Source organism: Lepidothrix coronata, unplaced genomic scaffold (genome assembly GCF_001604755.1).
Source record: "Lepidothrix coronata isolate B3197 unplaced genomic scaffold, Lepidothrix_coronata-1.0 Scaffold0, whole genome shotgun sequence".
Classification (NCBI taxonomy): Eukaryota; Metazoa; Chordata; class Aves; order Passeriformes; family Pipridae; genus Lepidothrix; species Lepidothrix coronata.
Window position 1 is genome coordinate 4,749,984 of NW_016690180.1, and position 18,589 is coordinate 4,768,572.

At 40.0% G+C, this 18,589-nt stretch overlaps 1 protein-coding gene and 1 long non-coding RNA gene across 2 annotated transcripts in view; one reads left to right on the top strand and one right to left on the bottom strand.

Moving 5' to 3' along the window:
- Positions 1-83: 83 nt before the first annotated feature.
- Positions 84-18,589, top strand: part of SGCZ (sarcoglycan zeta) — a 431,852-nt gene continuing 413,346 nt past the window's right edge. The window contains exon 1 of the mRNA XM_017805964.1: positions 84-164. Coding sequence (XP_017661453.1) covers positions 126-164 — 39 coding nt within the window. The 5' untranslated portion in view covers positions 84-125. The remainder of the gene's footprint in view (positions 165-18,589) is intronic.
- LOC108493017 lies at positions 11,802-14,240 on the bottom strand. The gene is made up of 3 exons (XR_001873302.1): positions 14,047-14,240; positions 12,179-12,274; positions 11,802-11,907 (listed from the first exon to the last, which is right to left on the bottom strand). It is a non-coding gene; the product is annotated as an uncharacterized LOC108493017 (long non-coding RNA).

Genomic DNA, 18,589 nt, shown 5'->3' on the forward strand with positions numbered 1-18,589 from the left:
TTTTTTTTTTTTTTTTTTTTTTTTTTTTTTTTTTTTTTTTTTTTTTTTTTTTTTTTTTTTTTTTTTTTTTTTTTTAATTGGCACAACTTCCCTAGTTTCCTCTCCGCTCCGTTCAGTTTCGCTCTATGGACAGATCAGCAAACCTGGAGACAGAGGAACTCAAGGTAGGCGACCCGCCGGGTGCAGTCGTTGTGACGGGGGTTGGATCCCCCTCTGCCCTCTCCGCCCCCCGGCCGCGGCCCGGGGGCTGCGCGGGGCGGTGCGGGCGGTGCGCGGGGATCCCGCAGCCCAGGCGGGGAGCGCGGAGACGGGCGCGGCCGCCCCGCGGCGCGGGGAAACGCTGGAAGGCGGCTACCGGAGCCGAGCGCGGCTTCCCCTCCGCCTGCAGGGCCCCTAGCATCGTCATGACAGTGTTAATAATGTGGTGATGATGGTGGTGGTGATGGTGCTGCCCGTGTGCTCTCGGCGTAGCATGAGCGCTGGCGGCAGCGGGGAGGAGGCAGCAGCGGACTTGCGGGTTTCCCGGCAGAAGTTGGCTCCGAAGCCATTCTCGCCTGGGCATCTCCTACCTCTTTCTCCTCCCCTCGCCGTCGGGAGCGAGGGGGAAACCCTTCCCCACCCCCCATCCCCCGCCCCCGGGGCGCCCGAGTCCCCCAGCCGAGCGGAGCGGAGGCAGTGCGGCGGGATGCGGGGCAAGATGCGTAGGGCCGGCCCCAGCTCCAGGGCGCTGGAACAATCAAACTTTGCATTAGGACGGTGAGAGCTGTGAGGATTCTGCTCCCCCACCACCACCCCGGCCCAGCTCTGCCTCCCTCCCCGCTGAAGGAGCATGCCTGAGAGCGCTGAGCATGCTCCTTTGCGGAGATGGAGAGCCTGCCCACACCTGCTGCCAGACCCCCCCGGCCCTGATTTGGCTCAAATCATCATAATAAAAATCTGTCTATCTACATGTAGTAAAGAGGGTGGCTGCCTCAGGGGAGGCAGCGGCGAGGCAGCGGGCGCACGGGGCGAGCGCAGCGGGGCCAAGCTGGAGGGGCGGGACACACACACCTCGCCGCGGTGGTGGCGGAGACAGCGCTAAAAAAGCGATGGCAGAGGAGGGGAAAGGCTATATTGTACCACATGCACAACCATGCTCGGGACACCCCCTCTGGGCACCAGAGCTCTTCTCTGGGAAGGTAAACTGGTGCGCGCTGAGCTGCTGCTGAGGGCTCCTTTCCTTCTACAAACCAGAGCTGAAAGTACTTCAGCATACTTGTGTGTAAGACATCAATGATAAACAGATTCACCCCCCAGTCTTGCTCCGAACTGCTATAAATCCCCCCAGGAAAAACCACCCCAGGACTGTGACACTGTATGAGTATTTGAGGTGACGGAAGCGCAGGACGGGAAAGGCCATAAAACAATTGATTTGCTTGAAAACCGCTGATACTCACAGCGCTTCCAGGGCTGCCACACCGCAAAAGCTTCTTGTCTGAGCTGCCGGGGAGTCCTCTCCCTCCTGCCTCAGCCTTCCCAGTATTCAGAGGAGGCAGCTGGTGTGGGGAAGGCAGGAACCGAGTCTTCCTCCTAAGGGGGGGGGGGAAGTTTTATTGTATCTGATTATTTTTAAAGGGTCCCTAAAGAAAATATGTTTATGCTACAAGGGGGCAGCACTTCGTATGAATTGTCCTAAAGCCTGAGGCACGTCCCGCTGTGAGCCTGGCATCCAGCGCGGGCTGGGGCAGAGCTATGGGCTGCCAGTAATCCCGTAGTCATCTGCGCTGCCATTAGGACTCATGTTGCAGCGTGTAGAGGCTGAGCGACCTTGAGCAAAGCAGCAGAGCTGAGAAGTAAGCATCGGCACTTTCATCTTCTCCCCCCCCCATAAGTATGAGAAGATGTTCCAAAGGAGACATTTCTGCAGATGCTGTTAGGATCTGGGCAGCTCTCTGGGATCAGCCACTTTGTCACGTTGCTTATCCTGTTTTTTACCAGTGTTTTATTCACGTGTGGCTGCTGGGAGAGATCCCAGGCGCCGGCAGGACACCGCCCGGCACCGCCGCGGGAGCGGGATCAGGATCGGGAGCGGGACGCGGCCCCGCCGCCGGCAGGGGGTGGTGCGGGCCCGGCCGCCAGCCCGCGGCACCGGGAGCAGTTCCCACGCCAACAGCGCCGGGGGTGCCAAACCGCGGTGCGAGGCGGCAGCACACCTCGCTTCTGCAGTTTGGGGTTTCCCCGCAGGGCGAACCGTCCAGCCTCTCTCCCACCAGCAGCAGTACGAGGTGGAGGACAAAACTCTTGGGTTTCTAGGAGGTTCCCAGCGGGTGACCTTGCTGTAGTTGGGCACAGTAAAGAGCATCTCCAATACTGTTCCAAGTCGTGAAAGATTTCATCAATTTCTGGGTAGCCTCAGGAGAGCCGAAATCATTTCAGTGCTCCACTGTTTTTCCGCTGGGCCGACACAGCCCTTTGCCAGACCAAAGAGGCAGAGTCAGGGTATACAGATAGCAGGCAGCCAGAGGTCCTGAGGTGTCCCGTGGACCCTGTTCCGCACCGCACTGCACGGAGGGCTCATGTCAAGAATGTCAAATATGGTAGCAGAGTGTCGTAACAGAGCTTGCCAAGAATTCTGGAAACAGGTTGAACACTTTGTTTCTTGATATTGGGTTTTCTCCATTATGACAAATGTATGCCAGTAAGCAACAAAAAGAACAGTGACAACTTCCCTACTAATACTAATAAATTGTGCTGTCTCTAATAACATGCAATAATGATACTGGAAATATATGTGATATATAAAGCTTCCATACATCTCAGATCAGGCATTAAATAGAAATTTGAAATCTATTATTTATCGCATTGATTGTAATGAATTCTGAATTATATGTGTTGATGTATAACGAATAGATATTTTGAAGGGTGGTTTTGTGAAAAATTGAGCAAGTATCATGTGTGCAACACCTACTAATGAGGTTAGGTGTGCTTCCTCTTACTAGTCTGTGCACGAAAGCCTGACGAAAGAGATCAGTACTGAAAATAGAGACTACTCTTCCAGAGGTTTTGAGCTGTTCTGATTTTCCTTTGATCTGTCTCATCTTCTGTCTCAGATGCATACAAGAACTTTCCTCTGACTTTTTAACTCAGAAGCCTGTGGGGTTTTTGTTTTAAAGGAGTAGTGCTGAAAACACAAACTGAATAATTCTGTTGTAGTTGCACTGTAGTCTTGGGTTTAGTGTTGTGAAGGACTTTAAGTTACCTAAAGTGTATGTGAGAGTCTATACCTACATTTTGAACATAAATGCACATGTATGGTTATGTGAGTATTATGCATTTTATAGGATTTTTTATTTTGTATATATGTATAAAATATGATGAATTAACTTACTTTGCATTTAGTGTAGTCAAAACTGATGTTGAGGCACGTAATTGCTTGAAATTGTCTGAGCTTGATTTGCAAAGAATAGTTGAGAGGCATTTGTATTTGCTGGACTCTGTTGATTTGTCATTTTCATTGACACTGGATAGATTGTTACAGATTTTGCCCTTCACATTTGCTCAGTCATTTGACAGACAATTATATCATGACTATTTCTCTTACATTTGTTTAGAATCCAGAGTTTGTGTACAGTCTTAGATAGTAGGAAATAGTATTCCTTGTAGTCTGTAAAACACTGATACTTTTCTGGAGGAAAGTTGGTTTGTAATTGAATGTGTCATAACAGTGTGATTATTAATATGATGGAATAAAAAACATCCTGGAAACTATTTATTACTTGAAGACATTGGTTCAGTGAGAATTTTTCGTTACAATCCCAAGATGTTTTTTAATAGTGTTTAAGTGTCTTGAACTTAGCAGTTTGAATATGCAAAAAACTTTAAACACTTTATTTCTGAATCATCTTGTAAGTATTATCTGAATTTCTTTATTCAGTTCATGAGAGAATATTTATAGTCTGTTTACAGTTTTACATTTCCTGGTGATATAAAACTACTCACTTAACATCCCCATGAAACTGCTCACAGCTGAGGTTTTTGCGATAATAGTCTTCCAATACGATTTATGTATTTGTGAAATATTTGATAAAAAAATTCAAACAAGGAAACCACAAGAGTTTAAACAAGGGTTTAAACAGTAGTTTTATGGTCTTAAACATGTAAATCACTGCACTATTTAAATTAACAGGAGAACTAATACCTCAAGGACATCTGTAATTTTAAAATTTATTTATTTTTTAAACGAAGGGGCCAGAGATGACTTTTGATGAGACTAGGTAGGTGGGTATATTTCTGTTTTAAGTCAGTCATTCCATAATGGAAAGTATAGTACTCTATAACACTCAATATGCTCTTATGAAAACCTACTTCAATTATTCAAGTCTCTGCTTGGGATGTGGACATCTTAGTGTGGATACTAAGGAATTAGTCTTTTTAATGCAAAACCTCTCCCCTTTTCTTCCCTTCTCTACCTATGTTCACAGTTTACTAGGGTCCTATCAGCAGTACTTAATAAAGACAATTAACTTTTGCATCCACAGTCAGATAATTCAGCTTTTAAACCATTTTTCATGAAAGGTCAACTGAAATGGTTTTAAAGTAATATACATGCAAATTCTTTTTCTCTGTGTTCCTATTGTGGGCTTTTCTCTCCATCTCCCAATATGTATAAAGACTAGACATAGTCCAGGAGGCTGGAGAAAAGATATAGTTGTTCAGCAGACATAGAAAAAAGATCGAGACAGTGGCAGTGCTCTCACTATACACTTTAGAAATCATTCGTGTACTATCACCGCAGAGAATCAGTATAACCTGTGCTTTTTGACATTGTACATTACAGCTTTGCTAAGTTCAACACTCTTTAAATGGAAAATACATCAAAATCTGAAGGCTTGGTTAAAGAGAAAAAAACAGTTTCTCTTCCTGTTCTTCATGGATTTTGGGATAAATATTGTTGTCTTTCTCTACCACTGTATTGTGCACTTTACAAAAAATAGATATAAGGAATATACATAAAGGTTAGCAACACATTTTTTTCTTCCTGAAATGGAAGAAGTTAGTGTGTGATGCTGCTGAAAGCTGCGTTGTTTGTATAGGTCTGAATGTAAGATTTGGAGACAATGTATAACTCACGCTAGAACCTTTCAAAGATAAATCACTCTAATGTGAAGACATATTTGTGAGTCCCAGTCACGCTTTCTTATTATGTCCCTTAACCTTTTGGAGGTTGATACTGCTTTCCCAGGTTCCTGATTAGACCAGGAGTAAGATTGCTTGTAAAGTATTCTGGCAAAAATGTCACAAGAGATTTTTCCTGTGAAATCATTTCACCTTGTGGTATTTTATATAAATTTTGTAAATCCATGCCCAACATACTTGTTTCTATGTCCTCTAAAGGTCCAGTATTCCAAAGGACAAAGATAAGGATTCAAATATTAATAATAAAAGGCACACTGAGTTACAAATAGAGTCTTTTCTCACTTTGACTTGGAAGTTCCCCGTAGGGAAAGTGCTGTCATTTTCTTCTCTCCTTCAAAAGAAACCTGGAGAACACAGGTTAGAAACTGTACTATTGCCTTTATTTTTACATACTTTGTACATTTAAAGAGCTTACAGAAACCTTCTTAACGCCCTGTTGTACTTTTGACTGCAACCATATATAATGCATTGTAAAGCCAGAGTTACTTAACGGTCCAAGAATGAAGACACATTTATCTGCTAAGCCATCTGATCCTCTGCTTCCTCTAAGATACTGCATGTTAACTCTTTGATCCACAACAAAACACTTTGTGAAGAAAGATATTGTGGGGTTGCTATCCACAAGCACTGGGTTTTGTTCCTTGTCACAGGAAGGAGTGACTGTTGGCTAAGCCACAACGGTGAGAGATAGAAAATGCAAGGCTTTATTCTCAGAAGCATTACTGCAGCTAATACCACAAGGCCAGATTTACAGATGTACTGAGTAAGTCAAAGCGAGCTTCTGGTGTTCAGCAACTTTATAAAAAAAGTGTTCTATCTGTACCTGCCTTATTATACTTCTAGATAACACCTTGAGGAGGATTGTGTGGTATAAACGCTGTGTATGTATAAAGTACTGTATGAGGACAGAGTATCTTTCTGCAATTTAAAATTAGCAGTACTTAATTGAGTCAGTACAGTTACATCAGCAGAAGCACATCAGTGATATGCCTAACAATCAGTGTCACAAGTAGTAGAATGCCTCAGGCATAAAAATCTGGCCTTTAGCCGTATTTCTTTCTTTTAGCAGTCCTCTTCAGCTCATGTGGGCAGCACGATCTGGAATTTATAGGTTCCACCTTCCTGCTCCTACAACTCTTGAAGAGACAAATTGTGTTAGTGAACGGAAGCTTCCACTACTGAAAAATCACATCCTTCCCAGTTTGTATTAAGGTAATTGTGTACATTTACTGGTAGGACATAAACTGAAAACAGAATTAATTTTAATTTGTGCTTTCTAAATGCACTGTTCTTTGTACCATGATCCTGGTGGAAAGTGGATCAGATCCACACAGGCATTTTTGTTATTTTCACTCTTCAAGATCAGGTTGATGATACTTCTACTTCTTAGTAATGTCAGTCTTCTTCTATTCAGAATTGTTCATAACTTATTTTGAGTTGGATTCAAGAAAGGGGGAAAATTTCCAAACTTTATCCTGAATACAGGCAGTGCAGTTGCCCAGGTATGTTGGGACCTGCAGTTGAGAAAAAAATGACGTGAACCACTGAAATTACAGGTAGCATTCTTTACAAATGAAGTTAATCAGTAATAATAAATTATATTATTTCTTCTTAAAGCTAGTGCACAAAGCACTCCATAAAGAGTTCTGCCATTTAACTAGTTGAAGACAAGCAAATGAACGGTGTTAGAGAAAGGTTTCATGTTTGCTTAGCTTAGACTTGCATTTAACAAATTGCCAACATACATGAAACAATAAAAACTAGAAGTAAAAAATCAATAGTGCCTTTGCTGCTTTATAAGCTAGTATGTTTCTGCACATAGATCAACAGAGATGACAAAGGTTGAAAGGCGATCTAAAATTTCATGAGTTACCTATAATAAAGGGGAAGAGAGCTAGTTGAATTAAGCCTCAGAATCTGGGCTTCAGATTTAAAGCCTTTTATGTTGCCTTCAATTTAAAGCCTTATATTGGACAGGGTGTTAAATCTGACCTCAGAAAGGTGCTTAGCTGTTGCACATCCAGCCTCCCCACTCTGTGGTGGGAGGGGTCAGGGCTAGCTGCACTCTGTCCTTCCTGATGGCACTTGAGGCTCAGGCAGAAATATGGTTTGGTTAGTGTAAGTAGCTTTGGAAGTAGTCAAGACATTAACAAGTCAAGCTGTGAGAGCTCTAAGTCCTGTGTTTTCCAGGAACATTCATTATTTCCCTTAGGAGCTGCTATGAGGAAGTTGCCTACAATGCAACGGAGGCTCTGTCCTGGAAAGGAATCCGTGAAGACCCCACCTCACTCATCAGGCGCCAAGCATTTGCAAATACTTCAGTTTTCCCTAGTAATGCTGCTTAGGCACACCACACTAATGATTAACACATTTGTTTGCATATTTCCCATCTGGACTGAGAGGAGTATTTTAGGATTTATCCTGTTCAGGGGCATTGATATTCGTCCACCAGATATAGCAAATTCTCCTGAGGACTGAGATCTAATGAGGGTGTTCAAGGGTGATTTCTTTGAAGACGTGAGTTCAGCACACAATAGTGACCCCAATGGCTTTCACTTGATAAGTGTCCAAATGAGGTAAAAATTGCCTGGGTCTTCATTTAATGTAATTTTTTTACTATTAGTTTAAACTACATGTATTTTAAACAATAAAATGAGACTGTAGCACAACTTGGAGGGGTTGTTTCTATTTTGAAGAAAAGATTGAGCCAATTTTTATATTCAAAGTGATTGCTTGGTCATTATAGTCCAGTAGAACATTTAAGAATGTGAATCACAGTTAGTAGAGAAACTTCTGTCAAGGTTGTAAGGCTTCAGGAGACATGTAAGATTATAGTCTGCTTTTTTTTTTTTAATTTTTTTTTCCCACTTTCTGGGTAATTTGTCTTGGGTAATTCAGGAGTCTCCCTGCTGAGCAGGCTGGCTGTTGTAAATCCCATTCACCGTGTGATATATATGCACGAGGAAGGAAGTTGAATGATCTATGCCTCAATAAATGGCAGAGAGGATTTCAGAATGCATTACAAAGAGGCTGGAAATTTATTCCAGAAGACTACTTATCCTTAAAGATGAAACTCATGGCATCATTTATTACTTCCAATAGTTCGAAAATTAGCTCTGAATAAGTACAAACTAGGAGACACTCACTACAAAAATCCACTTCTCCAAAACAACACAAAAGCTTAATCCTCTCAGAAGTTTAGAAGAGTTCAGGCAAAAAAGAAAAAGACAAAAATTGGGACCAAGATCCACCTGTGTTTCATTTTACTTGAGTCATCGACAACAGATGATAAATACTCTGTAGAAGTCAGCTGAGTTACTCCTGTTTGTGGGGTACCTAAGGCATCTACCCTTAGTTCTAACCTTATATTGTCAGAACCGCAGTTCCCTCTGAAGGGACAGCACACAGGCTTGTGTGTAATTATCCATTTAGATACAGTACCTGGTATGTAAATACTGGTAATAATTATCTTCCCTTTTATTTCTTCTGAAACAATAGGATTTAGTCCTATCATGAGACTGCCTAGCTGTGTCAAACTTAATAGGTGGTTGCAAAAATAGCTAGCTACAAGCTGATATTGACTGCCACTTCCTGTAGGACTTGACATCTANGTTTAGAAATATTTTATGTACCATTTCCCAATGACTTCTGCAGTTGAGCAGACATGAGATGAATGCAAAACCTGTCTGTCGTATAGACTCATGTTCTCACTTAATCTTCATGCAGGGAGAATTATTCTTCCATTTCATCAATGTTTTATTAGATTTTTTTGAAAAATCTGGCAGAAGTATATCATTCTTCATAGACTAACAAGTTAGTTAGAATGTGCTGTTTCCCCAGTACTGGCATTGACATTGTCATTTCTGTAAGTATATCTTGCTTTCAAGGGAGCGAGTTACTATTTTTAGAGTTGATCTCATACCTGCCTTCGTTTCTCCCCCAACTCATTATGAGGTGCAAGTGAGTATGTGATTGGAAAATGATCTATTTGCCCAGAAGAGACTCCTCCCTAGTTAAGCTGCCTATTTTGTTCAGTATTAATTTAGATGAGGTAGATAACATTCACTGTTCATGTAAATATGTCATCTACTCAGTCTAGTGAGACCACTTGTGCTGTTGATTAATAAAATTATGGGTATGTGAGTAGTATCTTTGTGTCTCATGATAAAATTTCCATCATGGTGCTGACAGGCATAAAACAGAAGGCACCTTTTGCTGAGGTGCTGTCTGTCCTATTGAACTTGGATTTTTGTAAACCTTGATCAATGAATGAATCTACCTAGTAGGCAGAAAATTGGAGCATGATGAGCAGAGTGGAGAGGGAGCACTAGGAGAGCTGTGCTGAAGCCTAGCACCTGATATGTTAGGAATTATAGATTATATTGAGTAAAATTCGTTTTGGTCTTGGGCATATGCTGCTGTATCAGACTACAATGCTTTTATTTTGTAATAGATGTGCAGTGCTTGCCAGTGCAGTTTTAGAATAGCCAAATGGAATGTAATGATTTGAAGCTGAAAGGGAAGGCTAAAGGGTGCAATAACCAATGACAGCACAGTGATGGTGTGCTGAGCTTGTGGCAAACTGAATCAAAATGGCTGTATGGCTGTCTGCACTGTTGCTGATGCCTTACTGACATATCTTAATTATTCACAGATTTAGCACTGTATTTTGTAATTTAAAAAAAAAATCGGATAACCAGGTGTTTTGTGCTAGCATTACCATGCAGTAAGTAAGGCATGTGCAACATTTAATGCATATAAAAAAAAAAAAAAGAGTGAAATTTATTTCTTGAGGTGCTAGAAAACTCAAATGACTACTCAGAAAATTTGTAGGAAGCCCATGTCTATACACAGGGGCTTGCATAAGAGGTGATGGGACCAGAAAAATTTGACAACCTATGAAAACAGCTGATGTTTCTACTGTCAGTATGAGTTGGATGGCATTAAGACAGCTACTGTCTTACTGTTCTAATGGAATGTTACCACTGAATTGGTATGTCATATGTTTTATAGTTTGCTGATCTAAGTATAGGATCAAAACTTGTGCTCCTGGGCAATGCAAATTTCCCCTAAATCATATGAAAAAAAATTGAGACCCATTTCACTCAGCTTTCACTGGATATTATATTAGAGAAAAACTGTCTTCTTCTGTTGAACAAGTGTACTCTTCTGTTTCTTATAATGCCAAATAACTTTTTTGCTACCTTAGCCTTTAATAAAGAGCTAATGGTACTTCCAGAGACTGGCAGTCACAGGTACCAATATTGTTTCCATCTGCGGTGACTAAGTATGCTCCTACAACTAATAAAATAAATAGACTTACATTTTTCTTATGATAATGCTGTGATTTTTATTTAAAACAGAAGTCTAGTTGAATAGAAATTTCATTGACTCACCACATTTTTGTCTATGTGCATGAACTTGTTGTTTACATTTAAAATTACGGATTTCTTTAATAATCAATAACAATGCCAAAATAGTCTATAGCTTTGATAAGTAAATACTTCATGCATCTTCTTGTGATTCCCCCAGATAAAGCCAGTAGTATGAATAAGAAGGGAACAGGAGAGATGACAAGATGCAAGTCTACTGGAAGAAGCCAGTAGCACAATGTGAGCCAAATGAAGGTGCCTTCCACTGTGTTACCTGAGTCAGTTCAACACAGTTCTGTGCTTTTCGCACACCCTTGTCTGACCTGCCAGCCAGTTGCGCAGTTGTGAGTGCACAATTTTTCTAGCAATGATAAAGTGCTATAAATTTTAATTTTAGGGGATCCAAACACTTTCAAACCAAGATCCAAAGTAAAATACAGCTGGCTCAGCAGTAGTTAGGAAGTTCTGTTGGAGGGGCAGTGGGCAGCTAGTAGCTGGTCGCTGGAGCATCTTAAGTTGGATTATCACTCACAAACCAGAACTGTTATAACAGTGTTAAGTGCCCCTTCTTCATATGGTATTTCCCAGACTTTGTGTATGCTGAATTGCCACTATTTCAGAATTATTTCAGAATTACTTCAGAATTTAGCCCAAGAATCATGGGCCAATACACAAGTTGCCTGCTTGCTGCAGAAGGCTATGATGGTGGGTTTGTTTCTTGCTTCTTTTATTATTATTTGCTTAAATGTTTTTTTCTTCTCATCTCGTAAACTAAGAAAAAAATTAATTTGAACATTTCACCATGAAAATACTGTTTTCTACATGAGGAAATTAAATACCTATTTCCAGTTCAAGTAAAAAACCCATCTTCCCTTACCTTGCAATGATTTGGTGTTCACTTATACGTATTTTTACTGCAGTAACATAGAAAGAATTGGTTTTTATGAAATAATTTGTCTGAAGCAGATTTAAATGTAACCTTAGAGGACAAAACATGAAACAGGGTTAGACTTTTAAACCAATCAGTTTTATTCTGCGCACAGCAATTCCTTCTGCTGTCAGCAGGAATAAAGTTTACTGCTGTTGGAAACTTGTAAAAAGTCAAATGTGTTCCTGTAAAATGCCTTGTCAACTGCAAGTAAACCAGACCACACATTTCAAGAACAAAGCATTTCTTTATTTTACTATCTATAAAGTTTGTTTACATGCTCAGAAGTAGTTACAAGAATGTGAATTGAACAAAGAGAAGGAAATGCTATATTCCTATGTGGCCAAGAAATCCTGATTAGTGACCTTCTGAACTGCCTCAGTCAGAATACACAGGATTCAGTTGTTCATCTCATGGGGAGCCAAGATATGCCTATATCCAGATGTTGAACTAAGATTAATATGGATGTCTTCATGATTGTTATTATACTTCAATAAAACAAATCCTTATACAAGTTGTATCACAATTAAATCATAATGACAGACACAATCCCAGCTTTTTATTGAAAAAATACGTTCTGTGAACCTTTCAGGGGAAGAGGAGACAGGAGGAAGAATAACTATTTGTCTGCTCAATATATTCTGTTTTAATATAGAGCCACTTAAAATAACTAATTTAAAAAAAAACTACCTTTAAATCATACCTTATAAAAGAGAGGTAAAATTGTAATGCATCCCTCACATAACAGTCTGTATCAGTATCATTTTGATGGGTAGTTTGCTTTTATTGGCACCTCCTTCTGAAAAAACAAAACAAGTGAAAGCCTCTAAGCTGTAAATTTTCACAGGCCAGGGCTAGGAATGAAATGGCAATGTTGTTTTCTGGGATAAATCAGGTGCTACTAAAAACATTTCAGTACCAAAGGTTAATAATATCTTCATCAGTAGCTCTTGAAAGAGACCTGACTGCCTAAAGGCAACTTAATTTTAAACACTGAGACAAGTCAATCAGTATACACCTAAAAATATGTATTGAGGGATGCAGTTTGCATACATTACAGCTAGTTTTTTCTTTCTAATCTGTGAATTCTGGAATGTGAAATCTTGAATGCTTTCATTTGCTTATTCAGGAAAATAGGCTCAAGTGCTTTTCTATGTAGGGTATCGGTCTGCTTGTTGCTGGTCACTGGGTAGAGAAAGAGAGTTTCTAGGGGAAGTACAGGGCACAGAGAAATAGCCTTCTACTCAGAATTCTGTGCTTCCTGTCCTAGTGTTAAAAAAATCTCTTTTACAAGAATATTTGTCTGGGTACAGTGGGGGGATGTTGATGAGCTGAAAATGTAAATGTTGGCTCAGCCAATGTCCACTGACTGTGGCCTGAGAGGTTAGAAGGTGGGTCCGTTTCCCATTTTTACATTCTGCAGTATCAGAACTGATAGCCTGTAGCATTTAAAGTGGCTAAGTAGGCATAGTGGAAAGCAAAATACAGAGATGTCAGTAAAGCCATCTCAGTGCTTTTGGAACCACTATCCTGGCTCATGACTAAATGGATGTTTCTGACCAAATGCCAACAATTTTGGCAAGGCTGTGAAAAAGAAAAAAAAATCTATGGAATTTAACTTTTTTTTTTTTTTTAATTAAAATATCTGTTAGGAGCTCCAAGTTTCATGGAACCCAGTGTCAGTGGTGCAGGGAGGAACCCCCTTTCATTTGATACACTTTGTTACACCTTGTGCTTTGAATATGCTATGATTTGATTTATTATATTAATATCTACATAGGCAGTAAATAAGATATAGCTGTTCATGGTCACAGGGTAAATTAAGAAAAGTATTATTTCCTAGACATCTGTTTAGACTATCAGCCTTAGAAAGAAAATACCTCTGGTCTTTTTAAGTCATGTGGAAGAGTATGATTTATGGATGATAGTATAGTTACCCATTGACTCCTGGAAAGAAGTACAGCAAACCTGATTTTAGATGTGATTTAGAGCATTATGAATACAGGAAAGTTGCAGTTTTATCAAGGGCATTGGTCTTGAAACTTTTCTGAATAGTCATTTTGAAAGGCTATCAGTAGCTAGGCCAAATAATTAATACTGCAGCAAAATATCAGCGAAGAAAAATAGATGGTGACAAAATACCCTATCACAGAATCATAGAATAGTTTGGATTGGAAGGAACCTTTAAAGGTCATCTAGTTCAACCCCTCTGCAAAGAGCAAAGACATCTGCAACTAGACGAGGTTGCTCAGGGCCCTAGCCAACCAGACCTTGAATATTTCGAGGGATGGGGCATCTACCACCTCTCTGGGCAACCTGTTGCAGTGTTTCATCACCCTCATTGCAAAAGACTTCTTCCTTATATCTAGTCTGAATCTACCCTCTTTTAATTTATCCCTTGTCCACCTTTCTTATAAACCTCCTTTAAGAACTGAGAGACCACAATAAGGTCTCCCTGGAGCCATGGACAAGGAGCCCTGGAGCCTGAACAACCCCAGCTGTCTCAGCCTGTCCTCATTGGAGAGATACTCCAGCCCTTTGATCATCTCCGTGGCCCTCCTCTGGACTCACTCCAACAGATCTATATCCTTCCTGTGCTGGGGACCCCAGGCCTGGATGCAGTACTCCAGGTGGCATCTCACAAGAGGAGGATAAACGACCTGCTGGCCACCCTTCTTCTGATGCAGCCCAGGATACAGTTGGTACTCTGGGCTGTGAGCACGCATGGCCAGCTCATATCCACAAGGTACCTGTTCCAGGTCTTCCTCCAGTTCTTTCGTCTATGACATATGTGTACACATGCACGTATCTCTTCCTGAAGAAGCAATATGGAATAAGCAGGCTCATCTGAAGTGACAGTCAGGTGGACCATGCTGCTACTGTGAAAGAGGTTATAGTAAAGAGATGTGTCTCTAAGTTGGTGGTTTTCTTGCCTGCTTTCTGCCAAAGTCCCTCCACCCCTGAGGTTTCTTTGGTTCAGAAGTTGACATTAAAACTAATACATTGCATAAAATTTTTAAGAAATTTAAAATTTGCTTTGGGGAAAGACTTTTGTTTCCTCTTTTCTCCAAAGAAAGCAAAATCTGCATGAGACATCTGCTTTATCTGCACAATTAAAGGAATAGCATGTTCTGTTTTCCAATTACATAAGCAGGAAAATAATTTCCTTCAATAGCTTGCAGCTGATATGGAGAAAGAGGACAGAACATAATAAGGATAATACAAGATTTTGATTCTGTTCAATTTTTTTTGCATTACTTTTTTTGCCTTACCTCTTCTGAGTTAGCCTTGTGACCTTTCAGTTGTTTTCTGAAAAACTTCCCTAAGAAAAAGTTTTTTTGCTGGCCAGTTTGCTGATATTGTGTATTGCATTAGCTGAACCAAAGCCATCTTTCTCTTTGAGTTCTACTTTCCATTAAGTATAATTATTTAATCCTTTTCTAAGTACTATGTGTATTAAAAAGTGTATATATGTACATATAGGGCCATATGTGTATACAGCTTTTATAGGGCTGTATTTTTCATTTTTTCTCATTTTTAGTTTTTAAACTTTCTTTTGACAACAGTGCTATAAGAGGTGTGCTATTGTAGCATTAGGTTGTGATGGTTCATATCTGCTTACATAAGCACTCATCAGAATGATCTCATTAATTTCAGTAAAATGAGGAAATATTTCCTGAGATTCAGATTCCTAAATATTAATTTTCAAGACTTAAATATGAGCCCTCTATAGTGACATGTTTTTAATAGAAGAAATACAGAAGCAAGTGTGAAAAAATTTTCTGTGTCATGATTGGTGAGGTAGGTACCAGATTTGTGCTCATTGACCTTGTTGTTGTCTAGTGGCTTTCTTTAAACCCTCAGTAATGGCAGCAGAAGTTCAATTAACACATAGAACCAGGGTAGTGCGTAGGTCTAATTACTGCAGCAGTGTGCGTGTATGCAGTAATGGGCATTTTGTAGCTGAGAGCGTAACAGAGACATTAGGCATCAAAATTCAAAGGTCTCGAAACTAACGGGCTAGGAGCACCTTAGTTTTTAGCAACTGCTGTAGCCAGAAATCACAGTGAGGATCTTTTGATTGACTCTTTCCTCAGCCAATATTTTCCTGAAGAGGCAGAGGGCTTGGCTACCCACCCACCTCCTGCTCAGCAGCAGTGCCAGGGGCAGACAAACCCATCCTTCGGGGGAGGTGTTGGAGGGCAGTCCTGGCTCTGCTGCAGCTGTCTCTCCCAGCGGTGCAGTGCTGGTGTCTCTTTAGCTGGCTCTGCTGGGAGACCCTTCTCTTCTGTGTTGTAAAAGCAGCTCTGCTGAAAAAACAGTGAGGTCTCAGGTTGTGCTAATGTTTCCCTTATGATACCTGTAAAGAAACTGTAAAGGCAGTGTCTGTGCTGCCTTTCTCTGTCTTGAGTCCTGTGAAGCATTTTTCTTCTCTTGGAGGTGGCTGAGTCTTCTTTAACAAGGTGAAAGGGAATTGGCAAATATGGAGGATGTGTTCTCCCTTACTGCTGGCTTCAGCTCAGAAGACTAAGCTTCAGCTCAGCTTCAACTCAGAAAATCAAGCCCAGGCATATATTTTACAGTTCATAAGTAGTTGTAGAGGATGGAAGAAAATGTAGGCTAGTCATAAAAATAAAGGGCAGTGTTACAGCTTTTGCAGCCATGTAATCAAAAATATTCTTTCTCTCTTGCACTGAGCCACTTGTAGTATGTAATACACTGAACAGAGATTTTGTTTCCTTTTTCCCTCTCAGTTTCCAGCAAAGAAAACAAGTACTCTGCTTCAGCAAGTGATTCTACCCTTACTTGTGATACATATACAGGCTGTGTATGAGAATTATACCAATAATTACTGTTTAGAAGTGCTCTGCATGCAGATGCCACAATAAGGCATTGAGAATGTATCACATAGTTATGGGAAACACAATAGGAATCTTTCTGCGAGTGAAATAATGATATTTTAGCCACGTTGGAACCAAATAATCCAGCTAGCTCTAAGTCTTTATTCACGTGTAAAAAGATCATTTATGCATTGTAATGCATCCCTTGTTTGAATAATTGTGCTGGAATATTCTGTGAAAGTTTTTGAACAGCTCTGTAATAGCCATACTGTTGGATGACAGCAGTATCATTAGTAACTTGCAGAAGTATTTTTAACCATGTGCAAGTCATCCTTTATTGCATTGTAATTTATCACACAGTTTTCACCTATATATTTCAAGAGAAATTAGCTGTACTTGAAATGCTTCCCCTGCTCAATCAGCTCCATGCATAGGTTAGATGATCCTGCGTTGGCATGGGAAGGAAGTGACACTATGTGCTGTTTCGAGGCCCGCATCTGCAGGAGAGTGCCAGATGACAGGGTGGTTCAGAGGAGACCCACAACAGGGGGAAGATTGCTGTTCAGGGTCTGCTTATCCAGTGAGGCAGAGCGCTGGGTTAGGCAACCAGAGGCAAAGATCTCCTGTGCCCATTTGAAATACTTTTGATGAGGTCCTTTAGCAAAAGTTTTTAAAACCTTTAAGCATGAAAAGTAACTGAATAAAAGAGAGAACAAATATACTTCTCCTGGAAATTGATGAACATATCCTAAATACTTGTTCTGTCTTTATATGGTATCTTCAAGTATCTTTCTATAATGACCTATTATATGTCTGATCTGCTGTGGCTGTTTTTCTGTTCCTAAATAACCAAACAACATTGCTTCTAGTGCCTACACTAGCTCAAGTACCTTGAAACAGGAGCATCATCTAAATACCCCCCGGGAAAGTCTAAATGAGCTTGGCCTGTTTATTTAACAAACAAACAAACAAACAAATGAAACTATAGAATGCAGCGTAACTTCAGCATGTTAAAGGACTTCATTGTAGCGAAGAAGAGCATAATAATAGGTGTGCAGGGCATGTGCATATCCCCATCAGGCACACAAATATATAAAAGGGAGCATGATTAGCTGCTGGAGTAAATTTACCAGGAAAGAGATGAATTGTCAGTCCCTTGATGTTTACAGGTTGAGACTGAATGCCTTTCAAGATGCTATGCCTAAGACAGTCATAAATAATGCTTTAGTCTAATTTATGTTACCAGCTTAACATGAGTAAATAAGGTAAATGGGTGAAATAAACCTGTGACATTGAGAATAATCTGATTGTTCCTAAGACATTAAATATCTGGAAAAATGGAGTGATATCAAAGTCTCTGACTGAAACATTAACAAAATGAAGCAAGGGTTGCAAGTGCCATAAGCGCATTTTCAAATGGGCAGCAGAGTTTTTAGTACATACATGCAGAATAATTAATTTTCTCGCTTTTCATTTTGGCCAAGGTTTTGTGGAAAAGATATACTGCATTTATGAAAATAGTTTAGCTATCCCAAAATGAGCTACATGTATGTGCTATAGAATCTTTCACAGGTGTGTATGTATAGTATCCAAATGGCATCCATGACTTGAATTTGATTGCATTTATTGTGAGGCTCAACTTCTTGATGATTTTTTCACAAGAATTCAGATGTACAAAGATTTAAAAAATAGATTTGTAGGATATTCCTTAGTCAAAAAGGCTTAACATCTTTTGTTTAGAAAATCAACCCTCTTGTCCTTCTAGAAGCTAATAGAAAGTATTTTGAAATGATAATAGTATTCTAGGCAGAAATCCAGAGCATTATATTCGCTGCCTGAAAATATAATTTAGGACTTTTAATACATTCCATAATTAAAAATATTATGCATAGTAGTGATTTTTTTTTATTCATTTATTATCTGCACCATTGAACTAATCTGAAGAAAAGCAGCATTCTCAGGGGGCACAAGTGAAGAGGCTCCCTTTCTAGTTTTACAAACAAATACTTTGTTTTTCAGCAGAAGAGACAATTTTTTTTTTGTTTGAAAAATAAATTTTGCAACAACTTGCTACACAATTATTGTTAGACTTTAGCTGAGTAAAGGTCTGAAGGAACATTCAGGATTACTTTTGTGACCTTTATATCTTGTAATGTATAGGAAATACTTCATAAAGGTAAATAAATAGGAGATTGAGAAGCAAAATCTTGTATAAAATCTTACAATTTTTAACTGTGAAAGTAGAGCTAATTTTCAATCAATTGAAAAAAACT